At 38.1% G+C, this 23,811-nt stretch overlaps 1 protein-coding gene across 1 annotated transcript; it reads right to left on the reverse strand.

Moving 5' to 3' along the window:
• Positions 1-350: 350 nt before the first annotated feature.
• On the reverse strand, positions 351-5,908 carry KLF8 (KLF transcription factor 8). The gene is made up of 3 exons (XM_045805152.2): positions 5,350-5,908; positions 2,405-2,516; positions 351-1,755 (listed from the first exon to the last, which is right to left on the reverse strand). Exons 1-3 carry the CDS (start codon positions 5,858-5,860, stop codon positions 1,548-1,550), a joined length of 831 nt encoding a protein of 276 aa, XP_045661108.2. The 5' UTR covers positions 5,861-5,908; the 3' UTR covers positions 351-1,547.
• Positions 5,909-23,811: the final 17,903 nt, after the last annotated feature.

Consider the following 23,811-nt stretch of genomic DNA (forward strand, 5'->3'; position numbering starts at 1 on the left):
CATAAGGAATGACATGGTGGACATTATGGGAAGGAATGGAAAAATGATTGGAGGAAATCAGAGGGGGGGACGAACTATGAGATACTATGGACTCCAGGAAAGGAACTGAGGGTTTCAGAGGGGAGTGGTGTGGGGGGTGTGTTAGCCCAGTGGTGGGTATTAAGGAGGGCATGTTTTGCTATGAGCACTGGGTGTTATTCTCAAATAATGGATTGTGGAACACTACATCAAAAACCAATGAAGTACTGTTTGGTTACTGACATAAAAAAATAAAAATAGAAATAAATAAAAGTAAAAGAATAATGATATTGATATTAAGGAAATTTGATATCAGGAATTTTTATGTGATAGTAATTTTGTGCCTATTTTTGGAATTCTTTATCTTTTAAAAATATTTTTTGAAGAATTTATGGCTAAGACGATATGATGTCTGTAATTTGTTCTAAAATAATACTGTGGAGAACCAGGGAATCAGTAGCGGTGTGAAAATAAAAAAATTAGCCATATACTGATATAGTTATTAAAGGTGGGTGAAGGATACATGAGTGTCTAGTAAACTATTCTACTTTTACATTTCAAAATTCTTAGTTTAAATACTTAGTATATATTTATACATGTATATACATATACCTGTGTGTGTGAGTGGAATCAGCCTGCACACTACATGAAGAGGAAGCAAACAAAACATCAATAAGATTGTCACAGGAATACTGTGACAAAGCAGCCTGGAAATTGATCATAGCTTCAGGGCACAGCATCTCGGATTCTGGTTTCTTCTATACAAATCCTAACACTGCAAATGTAATGCCGTATGTGTTTACAAGAGAGCAAGGCTCCTTTCTTATCCATGGTGTCCAAGCCTCAATTCTAAGCTGGAGATTTTTGGGTAGAAAGAGTTTCCAAAGCAGAGGGTATAAACTAATGACTGACAATCTACATCTGGCCCATCAGCAGGTTTCTTTGAATATATGGTGTTATAATAATTTTTAATTATATGGCAACATTCAAAATCTAGGACACGTAACATAAAAATCTTGATTTTCTCATTCTTTAAAATATGGGAAATTTGGTAATACTTAGTTGGGTTTGAATGACAGTTCTCTTTCAGATGGGGCACTGCCCTCCAGTTTGGCTCAATCTCCATGAGGTCTGCTTTAATTTTTTAAAATATTCACCTTTTTGTCTAGTGAACAAAGGTATGCTATAGGTTAGTGGATTGTGCTTAGCTCCAAAAGCCTGCTTTAATTTCACTTAGTTTAAATTGCCTTTGTGCTTTTCAATACTCAGTAAAAACCTGTGGGACTCTGGTAACAAGGGAGGGAGTGATGCCTTAGCTGCTTAATCTTGCATAAGTGTTATTACTTCCCTATTAGAAAGACCCACGAATGTTCAATGGGGATAATGCCTATTCAGAAGACATCAGACTTAGTATTTCCCTGGGTTGGTTTTATAAAAGCTACACTTGAGTAGGAACAAGACATAGGTTAAAATCCTGTGTGCATGAGTATAAATGGATCAGTCATTGTTTCAAGACTTTTTTTCTCTTCCTATCTTTCACAGACTCCGTGTGTGTGTGTGTGTGTGTGTGTTGGGGATGAGGTGGAGGTGTGCAGACCTGTATGGATTCTGCGGTGGGCTTTCAGGTGGGAGCTTTTTGTGTACACTTTGCTGCATCCTGCAAAATCACATTGGTGAATCCGTCTTCTTTTCAACTCAAGAGACTCTTCTCCCTGCATTTGGGTCATTGCTGATGGTCTGAGCAAAGAAAGAGAGACAGTACCAAAGAATGATTTTACCGTGGAAGCTAAATTAATGGACTTGCATACAGTGGAATCACCTCATACATGCATTTAATTTATGCAAATTTAAGAGGAGGCCTTCAAGAGAAGAAATAATTGAGATAGTTCAAGCAATTCCCTCAACTAGGCTATTCTTCTCGGTAAGTGCAGGTCCTAGGAGGTGGTAATGTTTCCTTGGGTGGTTTTTGTTCCCAGTGTGAGCATTTCAGTCTAATAAAACTCTTTTTTGTTGTTACATAAATGTATTTTTTCATGCTACATAGTTGTTAAAATGCAAGACAACTATTTTATTAGTTCTAACATTGCAAGACAAGAGGGCTCTAAACTTACAGAGAAAAACAGTATGCAACTGTACTTATGGGAAATTTATAGATTTTTCAAGGGCAAAATTGGTGGTCTAGACAATTAGGACATAACTCTGTCATAACATGCCATGTCCATGCACATGTATGCATACAAACTCACGCCTTTGCTGGGAAGGCAATTTACCTGTATTTTGTTATTCTTTAAATGCTTGCTATTGTGTCTGAGAATTTCTTCCAATTCTATCACAGACACACACGTTTATACACAGACAGACTTGAAATAAAGACAGAAGTACTCACTCTTGCTGTAGTCCCCGAATACCCTGTAAAGCTGAAGATCCACTCTCAATTGTACTCTCCTCACTGTCACTTAGGATAGCCAGTGAAGACGTGGAGGTGGGGTCAACTTTTACTAAAAGCAAAGAAAAAGAGCAGTGTCAGCTACAAATATATGTGCCTCTGTAATCATTTTCAGGATTCCCAGTTTGGCCCACAATGAGAAGTAGCAGCAAGATAGAGAAATAAAGAGAAAGCAAAGATGAAAGAAGTGTATTTGTATGGAAGAAGAGAAGAACATTTAAAAGTTTTAGCATAGCTAAAATTCCTTTGAAGGAAAAGTAATAAGGATCATTCTGGTACCATTGGAATGAGCTTATCTAGGATAGTGAGTTAAGTAGGATATGGCCTGGGTATGATTTAACTTTCTATCTCCAGCCTTCACAACAAGGGTGTCCTGAAGAGTCAGACTCAATGTGTGTTTTTTGAGTTGAACTTTCTGAGTAGTTCACTGGCTATCCAAAGATTGATGCCTAAGTTCACCTCAAAGATGAGAACATCTCCTTTGGCTTTTGTGCCCCTAAATGGAAATGGGTCAATGAGCTGAAGCACATACCTAGTACCTAGTTGGTGCTCAATACATGTTGGCATACTTCCCTTCCACCTATTTTGGGAGAAGCCCTCAAATATTTATTATCAACCACTGATGTTTCAGATCTCTACCAAAACTCAATCAAATGCCCATCAGTCTCCTAGATCTAGTAAAAATTTCAAAATTTCTGTATAGAAGAAACTTAAAGGTAGCAATAAGGTTGGGGGGAGGGTGGAACATTTGGCTAGTGTAGTTATCTCCATACACTGATTGTGTATCATTCACTAAAAAGTTTTAAGCATACATCTCAATTCGTATGTGTGTTTGTGTGTGTGTGCGTATGCTACAAATGCACTAGTATACTAAATTTTTGTGTACATTATGAAAAATAGAAATAGAAATGTTGATACTTTCTTCTTGTGCTCCAATTGTTTTGTGTGCATTCCTCACTCCCCCACTTCCCAACCAAGGTGTAAGCATACCATTTTGGAGACTACTGGGCTAATGGTTTTTGTTTAAAATTACACTGAAATGTTTAAAACTTATTTTGTTATTTAGAGTGGTTCTTGTTGACTGATGGATATTATGGGGGCAATTCAAAGCCCTATCAAATCATTGTTTTGTGCTATCACTACCTTGATATCAGCATATTCTCAGGGAATTTTATTTTCCCATTTCCTTTTTTTCTTTGTCTCTCTCTTCCCATATGAGAACTGATATCAAAATTTTCATTAACCCCTGAGGAGAATCTCAAAAACAAGACTGTTATAAACACTTATCATTACCACAATTAACCACTAGAAGATTATCATTTTTATTCAGGAAAACACTACAGAGTCTCAGCAGTTTGATGCTCAGTACGTTGTTTTTCAGTCTCCTACATTTGGTGATGGAATGATTATAAGGCATTAAATTTCAAAGATAGAAAACTGTTAGAAAGTGTTTTTCTTTTTTTTTTTTAAGATTTTATTTATTTATTTGACAGAGATAGAGACAGCCAGCGAGAGAGGGAACACAAGCAGGGGGAGTGGGAGAGGAAGAAGCAGGCTCATAGCAGAGGAGCCTGATGTGGGGCTCGATCCCAGAACGCCGGGATCACGCCCTGAGCCGAAGGCAGACGCTTAACCGCTGTGCCACCCAGGCGCCCCAGAAAGTGTTTTTCTATACTGAGCTAAGATCTGATTTTTAGTCATTTCCACCCACACATCTCCCTTTTGGATTTTTAAATTCATGCTAAGTATTTGTCAGCTCCTTGTTTGACATGTGTTTGAAATATCTCACCATCCTAACTCTTTCTTCTGATTATACTCCAACTTCCCAATGTCCTTTGTAAGGCACAACATACAAAACTGATTGTAATTCTACAGCTGTGGTGAGGCTAAATATTTTGAACCACTCCAGAGGCCATATAATTTTACTTGATCATTACCAATTACAAACTAAACTAGACACATTTCCATGATGGGAACTGGGTGGCTGGGAGATAGTGGTGAAAGAGGCACTTAATTTATTCCTTTCTGAATTCTGAACTTATTTTTAAGATTAAACAAAAAGGAAGATTATAGCATATGAACTCTCTCCTGTACATATTTTCAAGTTTGTTCATCAAATTATTTGTTGCAGGGCAACTACTATCTATCACTGTGTTAAGTTCTCTGGAGACACACAAATGGAAATTAGATAGTTTTGTCCTTGAGGAATTTACAATTCAATTGGTAAGAATGCCATATACTTGTAACACAGGCAAATAAAAAACTAAAATGGAGGGTAATAGATGCCAAATGGAGGGGAGCACAGGAAAGATGGCAACATTTTAAAGAAGAATATTTTACCTGCAGGGAAGAGAAAAGATACGGTATTGGGAGAGGCAGGTGCTAAGCCTGGCTACATATGTAGGGCTAGAAATGTTCTCAACTTTTCCACAAAAGCATTCCTAATGGCGGAGACAAATAAACACATTTTCCTAGAAAGTCCCAGGGTGTGTGCCTTAATAAGCTTAAAACTATTTTTGATATTTGTGTTTTATCTTAAAAGGTTATTCAAATTGTACATTTTTCTCTAATAAAATCATATTTTTAAATATAAAATCTTTTAAATTGTTTATTATCAAATAACACACAGGTTCTAGGAAGATACATAGTATTTCACTCAAAAATATGTATGCCCCAATTTGAGAAGCATGGACTGAACAAAAGAGCATCATTGTACACTCTTAAGCACTGAAGAGATATGATGAGAACAGTCTTTATAAATAATTATTCTTGAAGCAGTGTGCAATAATAATTAGAAGGGATGAAAAGAGATAAGAGATAAGACAATTCCAAAAGAGAATAGATGGAGGAAGGTAAGGCCCAGGAAAGAGCACATTGGTGCTTACCTGATCCAGCATTTTTACCATCTCCTCCAATAAGTGGGACTGTAATGGCTGCAGGGCCCCCATCTGCAGGGAAAGTAGTATACAGCATGGGAAGTGACTGTACCACCACTGGGATGGTCTTCAGGTCACCCAACTTATTTGGCAGCCTGACTGAGGGGATGGTGTGAATCACATGTAAGATCTGCTGGCCACCAGTGCCCTGAGAGGAGGCCAGGATAGAGCCTGGAGTCAGAACAGTAGGGATATTTGTTGATGTGCTTGTGTCAGATGTTGAAGTGGACACTACAAGTGTCTGGAGAGCAGGCTGTGGCTTTGCAGGGTGTACTGGAGCTTGCAGCAGGCTGGCGGGCTGGAGAGAAGCCTTGGGCTTGTGAAAAGAGAGGTCGACTGGTTCCATCTGGGGCAGGTTGAAATCATTAGCCGGAAGTTCTTCTGGGGGCTCAATCTTGATGTCACTAATTAGTGCTGGGTTCTCCATAGGTTTGGCATCCAAGAATGGTGGAGATGTCATCTTCCTTCTGTTTGCTGACTTAGGAGGATCTCTGATATGAATAGAGCCAGTGACCTTAAATAAATAAATGAATGAAAGGTGGAAAATAGTCAGTGCCCTGAAGAAGAGACATGTGAACAATGAAAGCAAGAACTCTGTATTTTCTTCTCATAGACACAATACATAGGGAGTTGAGAGAAATGAAGCAGGAGTATGAGGAAAAAAGAAGGGAAACTTTAGGGAACACTAGTACCAGGCACTGTATCAGGCAACTGATACAAATTATTTCATTTAATCTTTATAATAACCCTGCAAGATTACTTAACGTCAACATTTTCTGAATATCAACTGTAAGTACTGTGCGAAGCTGGGTGACGGCAAATGTGAGTAAGGGACTACCCATGAAGCGCATACTAAATACTAACTATAATGATAGAATAACGTGAATGACTTAAAAGTCATACCATAATAAGCGATGCAGGAGACATATAAGCAAGGCATTTTAGAAAAAAAAAAGGGAATAATTCATTCTGTCTAAACAAGATGAGAGAAGACTTCAAGGAGATAGAACTATTATATATGGATCTTAGAGAATTGATAAGAATTCTTTAGGCAGAGAAGGGGTAAGAGATATTCCTGTCTGTAGAGATGTAACAACAGACAATATGCTTAGGGAATAATGATGCAGTATTGTCAGCTATATTATATGCAAAACCAAAATATCCAACTTTTAAATTTAAAAGTATGAGTTAAATGATCACTTTATAGGTAACATACATTTAAAAAAACACATAAAACCTCAACCTAGTTAAAAACTTCCTAAAAATTCCATTAATGTAAAGGTTAATGATATTGTGAACTGTGTATGTCATTGCCAAGCAACACCCTGGACTTTGAAGGTGGTCTTGGAAATACTGGTGCTACTTTAGCCAGTTAACAAAACAAGACTTCATTCTCTATCACAATTAGATTTGGGTTACATGAGTTTTGAATTATGAAAGCTGTTCAATAATGCATCCCTTACACAAAATAAAACTATCTTTCATTTTTGCATATTAGGAATATGATGGAAAGTTGAGTTTGAGGAAAGGCTGGGCTATAAAATATAATTGTTTCAAAGAGGGGAGTGACATGTGCAGAACTATTTTGGTGGGAATTAACTAGCTCCTCAATGAAGGATAGATTTAAGGAGGAACAAGTGCATTCAAAGAGACCACAAAGAAAGCAAGAGGGAAAATACTGGTGACACATTTATGAGACAATTGGAAAAATTTGAATATTGACTGGATATTGGATGATATTAAAGAATTATTGTTAATGTTTATAGGTTTGATATAGTTGTTGGAAGATGGCGGGAGTAGGAAGACCCTAGGATACAACTAGATAACTATCAAATCATCCTAAATACTCCAGAAATTGACCTGAGGACTAGCAGAACAAATTCCACATCTAGAGGTAGAGAAGAGGCCACATCAAAGAAGGTAGGAAGAGTGGAGATGTGGTTTGGGAGAGAAATGGATTGTGGCTGCTGCATTGGGGAGGGAGCCACAGTCACGGAAGAGGGTGAGAGACAGACTAACATACAGGGAGTGCACAGATAGCAATTGGCTTGAAAAGTGAGAGGGGCTGAATTTTGTGACTTCTGACAACCAGCGGAACTTAACGCCTGGAGTTTTAAAGGTCAATGGGCTTGGCTGGGATAAACTCTGGATGGCATTGTACTGCTCTTGGAGAAAAGGCAGGGAAACAACTTGTGGAAATAGAGCATGGAAAGTGATCTGAAGAGCACCTGAGGCACAGAGTAGGGAGGTTATTTGCTCATTTTGGAGTGCATCCCACAGAGGCAGCGTCCATGGAGAGAACTTCTGGGAACAAAGGAACTGGCTGGAACCACTTCTCACACCTGCTCCTCAATATAAGTACAGGGCCACCTGCAAGAACAAGCCCACACCAATGTTCACTGCCTAACTTGTTTATACCAAGGCCCCATGCTCCAGAAAACGTCCCCTCCCAGTCTTGCCTGCCTCAGTCCCAGCATTGTAGGCCCCCTTCCCTAGAAGACAGGCACAAATCCTTGCTCATACCATGTCCCCCAACTCGGGAGATTTGCAGAGCCTTGTTTCCAGTCATGGTGATGACAGCTCTCATTTCACAAGCAGACCAGAGTACACCTAGTTAAAATATACCACATTTATCCCGGGGGCCAAATACTTCCCATAACAGGGAAAGACAGCCTCTGGAACTATTGGCCTGAAGGATAAAGCAGCTAGGACAAAACAACAGTGCACATGCAGAACAGATTGGAGACACTCCCAGATGTACCAGGCCCTGGGAAACAAAGGACACTACACAGCAGGACACTACAATTGACTGTCTGAACGTAGGCAACACAAAAACAGTAAAAATGAATATTTTGGTAAAAAAATAGTCAAGGAATTCACAAAAGAAAGGATGCAAAATGGGACAAAATTTACCTGAAACATGGAGAGGATAGGATTCAAGAATGGGTTCAAACTTAAATAACCATCAACTTCATATAGACTGCTGTATGCAGAAAGGGTTATATACAAACTTAATGCTACCCATACAGCAAAAAAAAAAAAACCTAATAAATATGCAAAGAATAGAGAGAAAAAAATCCAAATACACCACTACAGAAATCCAGCAAAGTGTGAAAGATAGAAAAGACAGGATCAGAGAAAATCTTCAGAAATAACCACATAACAAATAATAAAATGACAATAAATCACATATCTATCAATTATTGCATTGAATGTTAATGGAATAAATGCTCCAATAAAAAAATAAGGTCATAGAATGGATTAAAAAAAACAAGACCCATCTACATGTTGCCTACAGGAGTCTCATTTTAGACGTAAAGAAAACTGCAGACTGAAAGTGAGGGGACTGAGAAATATCTATCATGCAGATGGATGTCAAAAGAAAGCTGTAGTAGCAATACTTATATTAGACAAACTAGATGTTAAAACAGTGCAACAAGAGAAAAAAAAGGACACTACACAATAATAAAGAGGACAATCCACCAAGAATATAAAACAATTGTAAGTATTTATGCACCCAGTACAGGAGCACCCATATACAAAAAAATAATAACAAACATAAAGGAGCTAATTGATAGTAATACAATAACGGTGGGGGACTTTAAAATCCCACTTACAAAGACAGCATGGTACTGGCACAAAAACAGACCAATGGAACAGAATAGAGAAACCAGAAATGGACCCTCGGCTCTTTGGGCAACTAATCTTTGATAAAGCAGGAAAAAACATCCAGTGGGAAAAAAGACAGTCTCTTCAATAAATGGTGCTGGGAAAATTGGACGGCTACATGCACAAGAATGAAACTTGACCACTCTCTCACACCATACACAAAGATAAACTCCAAATGGATGAAAGACCTCGATGTGAGACAGGAATCCATCAAAATCCTAGAGGAGAACATAGGCAGCAACCTCTACGACATCAGCCACAGCAACCTTTTTCATGATACATCCCCAAAGGCAAGAGAAACAAAGGATAATATGAACTTGTGGGACTTCATCAAGATTAAAACTTCTGCACAGCCAAGGAAACAGTCAAAAACACTAAGAGGCAGCCCACGGAATGGGAGAATATATTTGCAAATGATACTACAGATAAAAGACTGGTATCCAAGATCTACAAAGAACTTCTCAAACTCAATACGCGAGAAACAAATAAATCATAAAATGGGCAGAAGATATGAACAGACACTTTTCCAATGAAGACATACAAATGGCTAACAGATACATGAAAAAATGTTCAAAATCATTAGCATCAGGGAAATTCAAATCAAAACCACACTGAGATACCACCTTATGCCAGTTAGAATGGCAAAAATAGACAAGGCAAGAAACAACAATTGCTGGAGAGGATGTGGAGAAAGGGATCCCTCCTACATTGTTGGTGGGAATGCAAGCTGGTACAGCCACTCTGGAAAACAGTGTGGCGGTCCCTTAAAAAGTTAAAAATTGAGCTACCCTATGACCCAGCCAGTGCACTACTTGGTATTTACCCCAAAGATACAGACGTAGTGAAGAGAAGGGCCATATGCACCCCAGTGTTCAGAGCAGCATTGTCCACAATAGCTAAATCATGGAAGGAACCGAGATGCCCTTCAACAGATGACTGGATTAAGAAGTTGTGGTCCATATATACAATTTAATATTACTCAGCTATCAGAAGGAACGAGTTCTCAACATTTGTTGCAACATGGACGGCACTGGAGAAGATAATGCTAAGTGAAATAAGTCAAGCAGAGAAAGACAATTATCATATGATTGCTCTCATCTATGGAACATAAGAGCTAGGAAGATCGGTAGGGGAAGAATGGGATCAAGAAAGGGGGGGTAATCAGAAGGGGGAATGAAGCATGAGAGACTATGGACTCTGAGAAACAAACTGAGGGCTTCAGAGGGGAGGAGGTGGGGGAATGGTATAGGATGGTGATGGGTAGTAAGGAGGGCATGTATTGCATGGTGCACTGGGTGTTATACGTAACTAATGAATCATCGAACTTTACATCAGAAACCAGGGATGTACTGTATGGTGACTAGCATAACATAATAAAAAAAATTAAAAGAAAAAAAAGAAAACTTCCTTAATCTGGGAAGAAAACAGACATCCAAATCCAGCAGGCACAGCGAACGCCCATCAAAATCAAAGAAAACAGAACAGCAAGACATATGGCAGCAAAATTTGAAAAATATAGAGATAAAGAAAAAATCCTGAAAACAGCAAGTGAAAAGAAAACCTACAAAGGAAGAAAAATCAGGTTCATGGCAGATCTTTCCACAGAAACTTGGTCAGCCAGAAGACAGTAGTATACTATATTCAACCTGCTGAATGGGAAAAATATGCAGCCAACAATACTTTATCCAGCAAGGATGTCATTTAGAATAGAAGGATAGGTAAAGAGTTTCCAAGAAAAACAAAAACTAAAGGAATTCGTGAACACTATAACAGTCTTGCAAGAAATATTAAAGGAGATTTTTTGAGTGGGAAATAAAGACCAAGCGCAACAAAGACTACAGAGGATCAGAGAAAATTTCCAGAAACAACGACTTTGTATGTAATACAATGGCAATAAATTGATATCTACCAATAATCCCTCTGAATGTAAATGGACTAAATTCTTCAATTAAATACATAAGGTATCAGAAAGGACCAAAAAAACAAACAACAACAACAACAACAACAAAAACCCAGGACCTATCTATATGCTGCCTAGAAGAGACTCATTTTAGAGGTAAAGACACATGCAGATTGAAAGTGAGTGCATGGAGTACCATCTATCATGTTAATGGATGTCAAAAGAAGGCTGGAGTAGGGGTGCCTGGGTGACTCAGTCAGTTGAGTTGTGGTTTCAGCTCAGGTCATGATTTCATGGCTTGTGAAATTGAGCCCCAAGTCAGTCTCTGGTCTGAGTGGGGGTCTGCTTTGGGAATTTTCCACCCTCCCTCCCCATTTGGGCATGTGTGAGCTCTCTGCCTCTCTATAATAAGTAAATAAATATATTTTTAAAAGATTTTTTAAAATAAAAAAAGCTGGAGTAACCATACTTAGACAAATTAAATTTTATTTTACTTTTTAAGATTTTATTTATTTATTTGTGTGTGAGAGAGAGAGCACAAGCAGGGGGAGCATCAGGCAAAGGGAGAAGCAGGCTCCCTACTGAGGAAGGAGCCTGATGCAGGACTCAATCCCAGGACCCTGGGATCATGAGCTGAGCCAAAGACAGATGCTTAACTGACTGAACCCCTCAGGTGTCCTGAGAATAATTAGATTTTAAACCAAAGACTGTAAATAGAGTTGAAGAAGGGCACTATATCATAATAAAGGGGAATATCCAACAGGTGATCTAACAGTAACAAATATTCATGCCCTCAACTCGGAGCACTTAAATATATAAATGAATAATAGCAAACATAAAGAAACTCATTGATAACAATACAATAAGAGTCGGGGACTTTAACACCTCACTTATAGCAATGGAAAGATCATCTAAACAGGAAATCAACAAGAAACAATGTCTTTGACTGACACACTGGACCAGGTAAACATAACAGATCTATTCAGAACATTTCATCCTAAAGCAGCATAATACACATTCTTTTACATGGAGTACCACAACGTGCTTCAACTCATGACACTGAGATTAAGACCTAAGATGAAATAATGAGTCAGACACTTAACTGATTGAGCCAGTAGGCTCCCCACACATTCTTTTTGAGTACACATGGAACATTCTCCAGAATAGATCACATACTGAGTCATGAATCAGTACTCAACAACTAAAAAGAGATTCTGATCACACCATTCATATTGTCAGACCACAGCGCTATGAAACTTGAAAGCAACCACAAGAAAAAATTTGGAAGGACCACAAATACATGGAGGTGAAACAACATCTGACTAAGGAATGAATGGGTTAACCAGGAAAGTAAAGAAGAAATTTAAAAAATACATGGAGAGAGAGGAATTAAGTTGTCAGAGGAGTAGGGGACCCTAAGTTCAACTGGTCCCTGGAATTCAGCTAGATAGTTAGCAAATCATTCTTAATACCTGCTAAATCAATTGGAGATCTGAGAAAAGAAATGCTACAATTCCACAAATAGAAAAGCAACCACATGGTGGAAGTTAGGAGGTGTGTAAAATGAATCCAGGATGATATATCAGAGGAAATGGCAGTGGGGCAGAAGCCAACTTAAGGAGGCTCCTGAAAAGTACTATAAGCAGTGGAGCATAAAATCTGAACTTTTAGAAATCTAGTGGAGTGGGGCACATCTCTGGCTTGAAGGTGCTCAGTTGGCAAGGTGGAGCCAAATCCCAGGTGGAATAACAGGGTCTCAGGATCCCTGGGGTCACAAGAAGAATGGGGGTGCCTGAGTACAGCAGAGTTCCCAAGTATCAGAGTGGGAAAGCCAGCTGAAAATAGAGAGTCAAAGCCCTGGCTTCTACTTGGTGTTGCCATAAACTGTGAACCACTACATGGTGGCACCACCACTTTCCTGGCAGGGGCCCAGCAAAAGGCAGAAGCATGGTGAGACCTCTCCCTCCCCTGGGAGGAACAGTGCAGGTCCACACCCTGGAAGTCCATAAAATTTGGAGAATGAAACTCAGTTGTGTGCCTGAGATAAAAATGCTCAGTCACTGGCTGGGTGAACACAGAGTTTGGACAGAAACCAGAGAGACAGAAGTAATTGACTGCTTTTCTGCAAGGGCTCACTGAAGAGTGGGAGGTGGGAATTTTCAGTTCTGGGTTGAGAGAGTAGGACGCCACTATTTTCATCCCCCAAATCAGTGCTGCAAGCCTTCAGGGAGTAAAACAACACCACGTAGTGGAACCCGGAGCTGCTTACACCAAGCCAACACTCTGGCAATGGAGGCGCATTTCCAACACGGCAAGAAGACCTGAGAATCAGTGAAACAGGCCCCTCCCCCAGTAGACCAGAAAGGACAACTAGATAGCAATAAGTTTACCAATCATAGAGAAATGCTAAAATTCAGCTCTTGAGGAAAACAGTATGTAACATTCATGGTGTATTTTTCTAAATTATTTAATATTTTAGTTTTATATTTTTTCAGCTATTTTCTTATTTTTTCAATTCTTTTTATATTCTTTCATAATTTTTATTATATGTATATGTTGTATATATTATTTTTGGTTTCTGTTTGCTGCATTTTTATAATTTATTTTATTTTCATATATATATGAATTTTTCTTTCTTTCTTATTTTGGGATTTAATTTCTTTTACAAAGGAGACAAAAATACACCCAGGATTTAGTTTATTGTTTTGTTTTGTTTTGTTTTCTTTCTGGTTTGATTCTTTCATATTTGTTTTGTTTTTGTTTTCTTCTGGTTTGTTTTGTTATTTTTTTCTGCTGTTGCTGTTGGTATTATTGTCTTTTCTCTTTCTTCTATTCTTTTATGGACATAATGATGAGATGGAGAAATTCACCACCAAAGAGAGAACAGGAGGTAGTACTCACTGCCAGGGATCTAAGCAATACAGATATAAATAAGATGTCTGAACTAGAATTTAAAACAGCAATTATAAAGATACTAGCTGGGAATGAAAAAAAAGCAGAGAAGACCCTAGAGAGTCCCTTACTGTAGAAATAAAAGAACTATATTTTAAAAAGCCAAAATTAAAAATGCTATTACTGAGATGCAGTCACAAATGGAGGCTTTAACAAGGATAAATGAGGCAGAAGGGAGAGTCAGTGGTATAGAAGACAAAATGATGGAAAATAAGGAAGCTGAAAAGAAGAGAGAACGGTAACTACTGAATCACAAAGGAGACTTCAAGAACTCAGAGATTCCATACAGTGAAATAATATCTGGATAATAGGGGTCCCAGAAGATGAAGAGAGAGAGGGGTGGGGCAGAAGGTTTATTTGAATAAATTATAGCTGAGAATTTCCCTAATCTAAGGAAGGAAACAGGCATTTAAGTCAAGGAGGCACAGAGAACCCCCCTCAAAATCAACAAAAATAGGTCAACACCTCAAGACATAATAGTGAAGCTTGAAAATTTCAGAGATAAAGAGAAAAATCATGAAACCAGCTTGCGACAAGAGGTTCTTAAACTACAAGGGTAGAAACATAAGTATAGCAGCAGGCTTATACACAAGGACCTGGCAGGCCAGAAAGCTCTGGCATGATATATTCAATGTGCTAAATGGGAAAAATATGCAGCCTATCCAACAAGGCTGCATTCAGAATAGAAGGAGACATAAAGAGTTACGAGGACAAACAAAACTAAAGGAATTTGTCAACACTAAATGAGCCCCACAAAAAATATTAAAGGGGATCTTTCAAGCACAGAGAGTCCCAAAGAACCAAAGACCAGAAAGGAACAGAGACAATTGACAGAAACAGCGACTTTACAGGTAATACAATGGCACTAAATTCATAACTTTCCATAATTACTCTGAATGTAAATGGACTCAATGCTCCAATAAAAAGAAGACATAAGGTAGCAGAATGGATTAAACACATGGGGTAGCAGAATGGATTAAAAAACAAGACCCCTCAACATGCTGTCTCCAAAAGACTCATTTGAAAACCAAAAAAAAAAAACCCTCCAGATTGAAAGTGCGGGGGTGGAGAACCATTTATGATGCTAATGGACGTCAGAGGAAAGCTGGAGTAGCCATCCTTATAATCAGACAAACTAGATGTTAAACCAAAGACTGTAATGAGAGATGAGGAAGGGCACTATATCATAATAAAAAGATTTAACCAACAAGAAGATCTAAAAATTTTAAGTATTTATGTCTCTAACTTGGGAGCAGCCAAATATGTAACCAAATTAATAACAAACACAAAGACACTCATTAATAATAATACAATAATACTAGTGGACTGTAACACCCCACACACAGCAAGAGACAGATCATCTAAGCATAAGATCAACAAGGAAACAAGGGCTTTGAATGACACACTGGACCAGATGGACATCACAGATATAGTCAGAGCATTTCATTCTAAAGCAACAGAATACACATTCTTCTCCAGTGCACACAGGACATTCTCCAGAATATAGCATACTGGGTCACAAATCAGGTTTCAACCAGTACAAAAAGATTGAGGTCATCCCATGCATATTTCAGACAACAATGCTTTAAAACCATGAACTCAATCAAAAGAAAAAATTTCAAAAGACCACAAATACATGGAGGTTAAAGAGCATCCTACTAAACAAGGAAATTAAGGAAGAATTGAAAAATACATGGAAGCAAATGAAAATGAAAACACAACAGTTCAGAACCTTTGGGATGGAGCAAAGGTGATCATAAGAGGGAACTATATAGCAATAAAGGCTTTTCTCAAGGAACAAGAAGAGTCTCAAATACACAACCTAACCTTACACTTAAAGGAGCTGGAAAAAGAACAGCAAATTAAGCTTAAATCAAGCAGGAGATGAGAAATAATAAAGATTAGAGAAGAAAACATGATATAGAAATTTAAAAAAAAAAAGAGTGGAACATTTCAACAAAACGAGACTGCTCTACAAAACAATAAGATTGATAAACCCCTACCCAGACTTATCAAAAAGAAAAGAGAAAGGACCCACATAAATAAAATGAATGAAAGAGAAGAGATCACAACCAACACCAAAGAAATAAAAGCAATCCTAAGAGAGATATTATGAGCAATTATATGACAACAAATTAGGCAATCTGGAAGAAATTGATGCATTCCTAGAAACATATAAACAATCAAAACTGAAATAGGAAGAAATAGAAAACCTGAAAAGACCCATATCCAACAAAGAAATTGAATCAGTACCCAAAAACTCTCCCACCGAGCAAGAGACCAGGGCTGGATGGTCTCCCAGCAGAATTCTACCAAACATCTAAAGAAGAATTAAAGCCTATTCTTCTGAAACTGTTTCAAAAAATAGAAATAGAAGGAAAACTTCCAAACTCACTCTATGAGGCAGGCATTTCCTTGATCCCAAAACCAGATAAAGATCACACTGAAAGGAGAATTACAGACCAATATCCCTAATGGACACGGATGCAAAAATTTTCAAGATGCTAGCTAATCAGATCCAACAGTACATTAAAGGCATTATTCACCATGACCAAGTGGGATTTATTCCTGGTCTGCAGGGGTGGTTCAAAATCCACAATCAATCATCGGGATACACCACATTGATGAAAGAAAGATAAAAAACACACGATCCTGTCAATAGATGCAGAAAAAGCATTTGACAAAATACAGCATCCTTTCTTGATAAAAAACGTCCACCATGTAGGGAAAGAGGGAACATACCTCAACATCATGAAGGCCATATACAAGAGACTCACAGCTAATACAATCCTCAGTGGGGAAGACCTGACAGCTTTTCCTCTAAGGTTAGCAACACGACAGGGATGTCCACTCTCACCACTACTGTTCCACATAGCACTGGAAGTCATTGTCTCAGCAATCAAAAGAAGAAAAAAAAATAAAAGACATCCCAATTGTCAAAGAAGTTAACCTTTCAATCTTTGCAGATGACATGATTCTGTATATAGAAAACCCCAAAGACTCCACAAAAAAATTGCTAGAACTGATACAGTAATTCAGCAATGTCGCAGGATAAAATCAAGGCTCTGAAGTCTGTTGCATTTGTATGCACCAAAATGAAGCAGCAGGAAGAGAAATCAAGGAATTGATCCCACTTACAATTGTACCCAGAATTATAAGGTACGTAGGAAGAAATCTAACCAAAGTGGTAAATAATCTGTAATCTGAAAACTTTAGAACACTTATGAAGGAAATTGAGGAAGACACAAAGAAATGGAAAAGCATTCCATGCTCATGAATTCGAAGAACATTCTTAAAATGTCTATGTTACCCAAGGCAATCTACACATTCCATGGAATCCTTATCAAAATAACAACAGCATTTTTCACAAAGCTGGAGCAAATGATTCTAAAATTTCTGTGGAACCAGAAAAGACCCCCAAACCAAAGTACATTAAAATGGAAAACCAAAGCTGAGGGGTGCCTGTGTCACTCAGTCAGTTAAGTGTCTGCCTTTGGCTAAGGTCATGATCTCAGCCCCATGTTGGGCTCCCTGCTCAGTGGGGAGTCTGCTTCTCTCTCTCCCTCTGCTGCTCCCCCTGCTTGTTCTCTTTCCCTCTCTCTAAAATAAATAAATAAATAAAATAAAATAAAATAAAATAAAATAAAATAAAATAAAATAAAAACCAAAGCCAGAGGCATCAAAATTCTGGATTTCAAGGTGTATTACGAAACTGTAATCATCAAGACAGTATGTTACCGGCATAAAAACAGACACATAGATCCCTGGAACAGAACAGAGAACCCAGAAATGGACCCTCAACTCTAAGGTCAACTAATGTTTGAAAAGCAGGAAAAAGTATCCAGTGGGAAAGACAGTCTCTTCCACAAATGGCATTGGGAAAATTGGACAGCCTAATGCAGAAGAATGAAACTGCACCACTTTCTTACATTATACACAAAATAAACTCAAAGTGGATGGAAGACCTAAATATGAGACAGGAATCCATCAAAATCCTAGAGGAGAACAGTCAACAACCTCTTTGACCTTGGTCACAGCACCTGCTTGCTAGACAAGTCTCTAAAGGCAAGAGAAAGAAAAGCAAAAATAAACTATTAGGATTTCATCAAGTTAAAGGGCTTTTGCATAACAAAGGAAATAGCCACCAAAACTAAGAGGCAATCTATGGAATTGGAGAAAATATTTGCAAAAGTCTTGACAGATATAGGGATAGTACTAAATATCTAATAAACAACTTATGAATCTCAACACCCAAAAAACAAAAGACGCAGTCAAGAAATGGGCAGAAGACACGAACAGACATTTCTCCAAAGAAGACATACAAATAGCCAACAGACACATGTAAAAAAATGCTCGACGTCTCTCAGCATCACAGAAATTCAAATCAAAATCACAATGAGATACCACCTCACACCAGTAAGAATGGCTAAGATGAACAACTCAGGAATCAACAGATGTTGGCAAGTATGGGGAGATAGGGGAACTCTCTTACACTATTTTTGGGAGTGCAAACTGTTACAACCACTCTGGAAAACAGTATGGAGACTCCAATAAGTTGAAAATAGAGCTACCTTATGGCCCAACAATTGCAGTACTGGGTATTTATCCCAAAGATACAAATGTAGTGTTCCAAAGGGACACCTGCACACCAATGTTTATAGCAGCAATGTCCACAATAGCCAAATTATGGAAAGAACCCAGATGTCCATTGACAGATGAATGGATAAAGAAGAGGTGGTATATATACACAATGAAATATTACACAGCCATCAGAAACACGGAATCTTGCCATTTGCATATACATGGCTGGAATTAGAGTGTATTATGCTAAGCAAAATAATTCAATTGGAGAAAGACAATTATCATATGATCTCACTGATATGTGGAATTTAAGAAACAAGGCAGAGGATCATAGGGGAAAAGAGGAAAAAATGAAAGAAGACAAAACCAGAGAGGGAGATAAACCATAAGAGACTCTTAATCTTAGGAAACAAACTGAGGGTTGCTGGAGCAGAGGGAGTAGGGGGGATGGAGTAACTGGGTGATGGACATAGGGGAGGATATGTGTTGTAATGAGCACTGGGTATTATGTAAGACTGACGAATCACAGAACTGTACCCCTGAAACAAATAGTACATTATATGTTAATTAATTGAATTTAAATTAACAAAAACCTCATGGGACCTAAGTTTATAACAATAGCTAGGCATAATACTATAACTTGTCCCTGATCTGGAAAATCTAGGTTTTTAAATTATTAAGTAGCACAAGGCTTACATTCTCTACAATTTCACAGCTTTCAAGATTGTACTGGAAAAAGGCCTAGGATGGGGTGCCTGGGTGGCACAGTCATTAAGCGTCTGCCTTCGACTCAGGGTGTGATCCCGGCATTCTGGGGTCGAGCCCCACATTGGGCTCATCCGCTGGGAGCCTGCTTCTTTCTCTCCCACTCCCCCTGCTTGTGTTCCCTCTCTCACTGGCTGTCTCTCTCTGTCAATAAATAAATAAAAATCTTTTTTTAAAAAAGGAAAAAGTCCTAGGAAATCTTATTTTAAGGTCTGAGTCCACCCCTCCCAAGTGTGACTTTTTTCAGAAGCCTTTATCCTTTTAGTCTCATGATTTTTCCTGATGTATCTAAAGCCTGGAAGTTGTCAATCTTAAAATTGGCAATAAATTTGAAGGTAATAAATCTTTAAAAAAATGACCACATTCGTAAAACTAGGAGTTGGTTCTTTGAAAACCTTTATAAAATAGATAAACCACCAGCCAGCCTTATTTAAAGAAATGAGAAAGAACCCTAGTAAATAAAATCATGAATGAAAGCAGGGAGATCACGACCAACACCACAGAAATACAAATAGTTATAAATGAATATTATAAAAAATTATATGCCAACAAATTGGGCAATCTGGAAGGAATGGATAAATTTGTAGAAATATATAAATTACCAACACTGAAACCAGAAGAAACATAAAATTTGAACAGACCTATAACCAACAAGGAAATGGAATCAGTATTCAAAAATCTCCCCCCAAAAAACAAGTCTAGAGTGAGATGGCTTCCCAGAGACATTCTACCAGATATTTAGAGAACTGTTAATACTTATTTTTCTCAAAACGTTCCAAAAATCGAAATGGAAGGAAAACTTCTAAACTCATTCTACAAGGCCAGCATTACCTTGATTCTAAAACACTGCAAAGACCCCATTTAAAAGGAGAAATATAGGCCAATATCCCTGATGAACAGGGATGCAAAAATTCTCACCAATATACAAGCAAATCAAATCCAACAGTATATTAAAAGAATTATTCACAATAAAGAAGTCAAAATTTTCAGTATTCACAGACCACATAATATTCTATGTAAAAATACAAAAGACTACACCAAAAACTTGCTAGAAGTGATACAGGCATTCAGCAAAGTTGCAGGATACAAAATCAGCATAAAGAAATCTGTTGCATTTCTTTTTTAAAAAAGATTTTATTTATGTATTTGACAGAGGTAGAGACAGCCAGCGAGAGAGGGAACACAAGCAGGGGGAGTGGGAGAGGAAGAAGCAGGCTCCCAGCAGAAGAGCCTGACGTGGGGCTCGATCCCAGAATGCAGGGATCACGCCCTGAGCCAAAGGCAGATGCTTAACGACTGAGACACCCAGGCACCCCACATTTCTATACACCAATAATGAAGCAGCAGAAAGAGAAATCAGAGAATCAATCCCATTTCCAATTGTACCAGGAACTACAAGATGCATAGGAATAAACCTAATCAAAGCGGTAAAAAGATCTGTATTCTGAATGCTATAGAACACTTACGAAAGAAATTGAAGATGACACAAAGAAATGGAAAAACATTCCATGCTCATGGTTTCAAGGAGCAAATATCATTAAAATGTCTATAATAACCAAAGCAATCTACACATTTAATTCAATTCGTATCAAAACACCACCAGCAATTTTCACAGAGCTAGAACAAACAATCCTAAAATTTGAATGGATCCACAAAAAACCCTCAATAGCCAAAACAATTTAGAAAAGAAAACCAAAACTGGAGGCGTCACAATTCCAGATTTCAAGCTATATTGCAAAGCTATACTCATTAAGATGGCATGGTCCTGGCACAAAAATAGACACATAGATCAATGGAACAGAATAGAAAATCCAGAAATGCACTCACAATTACATGGTCAACTAATTTGTGATAAGCAGGAAAGAATATCCAATGCAAAAAAGACAGTTTCTTCAACAAATGCTGCTGGGCAAACTGGACAGCTACAAGCAAAATAATGAAACTGGACCACTTTTGTACATCATATACAAAAATAATTTCAAAATGGATGAAAGGCCTAGCTGTGAGACTGGAAACCATCAAAATCCTCGAGGAAAACACAGGCAGTAAACTCTTTGACACTGACCATAGGAATTTCTTATTAGAAGTGTCTCCTGGGGCAAGGGAGACAAAAGTAAAAATAAACTATTGGAACTTCATCAAGATAAAAACTTCTGCACAGTAAAGGAAAAAAAAACTAAAATGCAGCCTACAGAATGGGAAAATATATTTGCAAATGACATATCTGATAAAGGATTACTATCCAAAATCCATGAGGAATTTCTCAAACTCAACACCCAATAAACAAATAATCCAGTTAAGAAATGGGAAAAAGACATGAATAGACATGTCTCCAAAGAAGACATAGAGATGGATAACAGACACATGAAAAGGTGCTCAACATCACTCATCATCGGGGAAATACTAAGCAAAACCATTATGAGATAACATCTCACACCTGTCTGGCTAAAAATAACAACACAGGAAACAAAAGATGTTCACAAGGATGCAGAGAAAGTGGAACACTTTTACACTGTTAGTGGGAATGAAAACTGGTGCAGCCACTCTGGAAAACAGGATGGAGTTTCCTGAAAATGTTAAAAATACAACTATCCTATGACCCAGCAATTGCACTACTAGGAATTTACCCAAAGGATACAAAAATACTGAATCAAAGTGGCACATACACCCGATGATCACAGTAACATTATCAAGTCAAATTATGGAAAGACTACTATCCACTAATGTATGGTTAAAGAAGAAGAGGTATATATATATATATATATATATATATATATATATAATGGAATATCACTCCTCCAATAAAAAGAATGAAATCTTGCCATTTGCAATGATGTGGATGGAGCTAGTTAAGTGTTGTGTTAAGTGAAATAAATCAGCCAAAGAAAGACAAATGTCACATGGTTTCCCTCATATGTGGAATTTAAAAAACAAAACAGATGAACACAGGGAAGGAAAAAAGAGAGAGAAGGAGGCAAACCAAAAGAGAATCTTTTTTTTTAATTTTAAGGAAGATTTTATTATTTTTTATTTTTATTTTTTTTAAGATTTTATTTATTTATTCGACAGAGATAGAGACAGCCAGCGAGAGAGGGAACACAAGCAGGGGGAGCGGGAGAGGAAGAAGCAGGCTCATAGCAGAAGAGCCTGACGTGGGGCTCGATCCCAGATCGCCGGGATCAAGCCCTGAGCCAAAGGCAGACGCTTAACCGCTGTGCCACCCAGGCGCCCCTATTTTTTATTTTTTAATAATATTTTTTCATTATATTATGTTAGTCACCACATAGTACATCCCTAGTTTCTGAGGTAAAGTTCCATGATTCATTACTTGCATATAACACCCAGTGCACCATCCAATACATACCCTCCTGAATACCCATCACCAGATTATCCCATTCCCGCCCCCCCGCCAAAGCGTCAGTTTGTTTCCCAGAGTCCATAGTCTCTCATGGCTCATTCCCCCTTCTGTTTACCCCCTCCTTCTTCTTCCCTTTCTTCTCCTACTGATCTTCCTACTTCTACTGTTCCATAAATGAGAGAAACCATATGATAATTGTCCTTCTTTGCTTGACTTATTTTGCTTAGCATTATCTCCTCCAGTGCCGTCCATGTTGCAGCAAATGTTGAGAAATTGTTCTTTTTGATGGCTGAGTAATAGTCCATTGTACATATGGACCACATCTTCTTAATCCAGTCATCTGTTGAAGGGCATCTCGGCTCCTTCCATGATTTAGCTATTGTGGACAATGCTGCTATGAACATTGGAGTGCGTGGCCCTTCTCTTCGCTACATCTGTATCGTTGGGGTAAATACCGAGTAGTGCAATTGCTGGATCATAGGGTAGCTCAATTTTTAATGTTTTAAGGGACCTTCACACTGTTTTCCAAAGTGGCTGTACCAACTTGCATTCCCACCAGCAGTGTAGGAGGGATTCCCTTTCTCCACATCCTCTCCAACATTTGTTGTTTCCTGCCTTGTCAATTTTTGCCATTCTAACTGGCATAAGGTGGTATCTCAATGTGGTTTTGATTTGAATTTCCCTCATGGCTAATGATTTTGCACATTTTTTCATGTGTCTGTTCGCCATTTGTATGTCTTCTTTGGAAAAGTGTCTGTTCATATCTTCTGCCCATTTTTTGATTTGATTATTTGTTTCTAGTATATTGAGTTTGAGAAGTTCTTTGTAGATCTTGGTGCCAAGGAATTGTTGAAAAGGAAAAACAAAAGTGGGGGCATCACATTGCCATATTTCAAGCTATACTACAAAGCTGTGATCACCAAGACAGCATGGTACTGGCACAAAAACAGAAACATAGACCAATGGAACAGAATAGAGAACCCAGAAATGGACCTTCAGCTCTTCGGGCAACTAATCTTTGAGGAAGCAAGAAAAAACATCCAGTGGAAAAAAGACAGTCTCTTCAATAAATGGTGCTGGGAAAATGGGACAGCTACATGCAAAAGAATGAAAATTGACCACTCTCTCACACCATACACAAAGATAAACTCCAAATGGATGAAAGACCTCGATGTGAGACAGGAAT

This window comes from Ursus americanus, chromosome X (assembly GCF_024610735.1).
Source record: "Ursus americanus isolate L20-20 chromosome X, mUrsAme1.1.p, whole genome shotgun sequence".
Classification (NCBI taxonomy): Eukaryota; Metazoa; Chordata; class Mammalia; order Carnivora; family Ursidae; genus Ursus; species Ursus americanus.

Excerpts from the sequence above, each read along its gene's own strand:
- KLF8 (XM_045805152.2), bottom strand. The coding sequence starts at position 5,860 with ATGACATCTCCACCATTCTTGGATGCCAAACCTATGGAGAACCCAGCA. Across the intron at positions 2,517-5,349 it reads TGGTAAAAATGCTGGATCAG|TAAAAGTTGACCCCACCTCC; the intron begins GTAAGCACCAAT and ends CTTTGCTTTTAG. Across the intron at positions 1,756-2,404 it reads ATTCGGGGACTACAGCAAGA|ACCATCAGCAATGACCCAAA; the intron begins GTGAGTACTTCT and ends TTCTTTGCTCAG.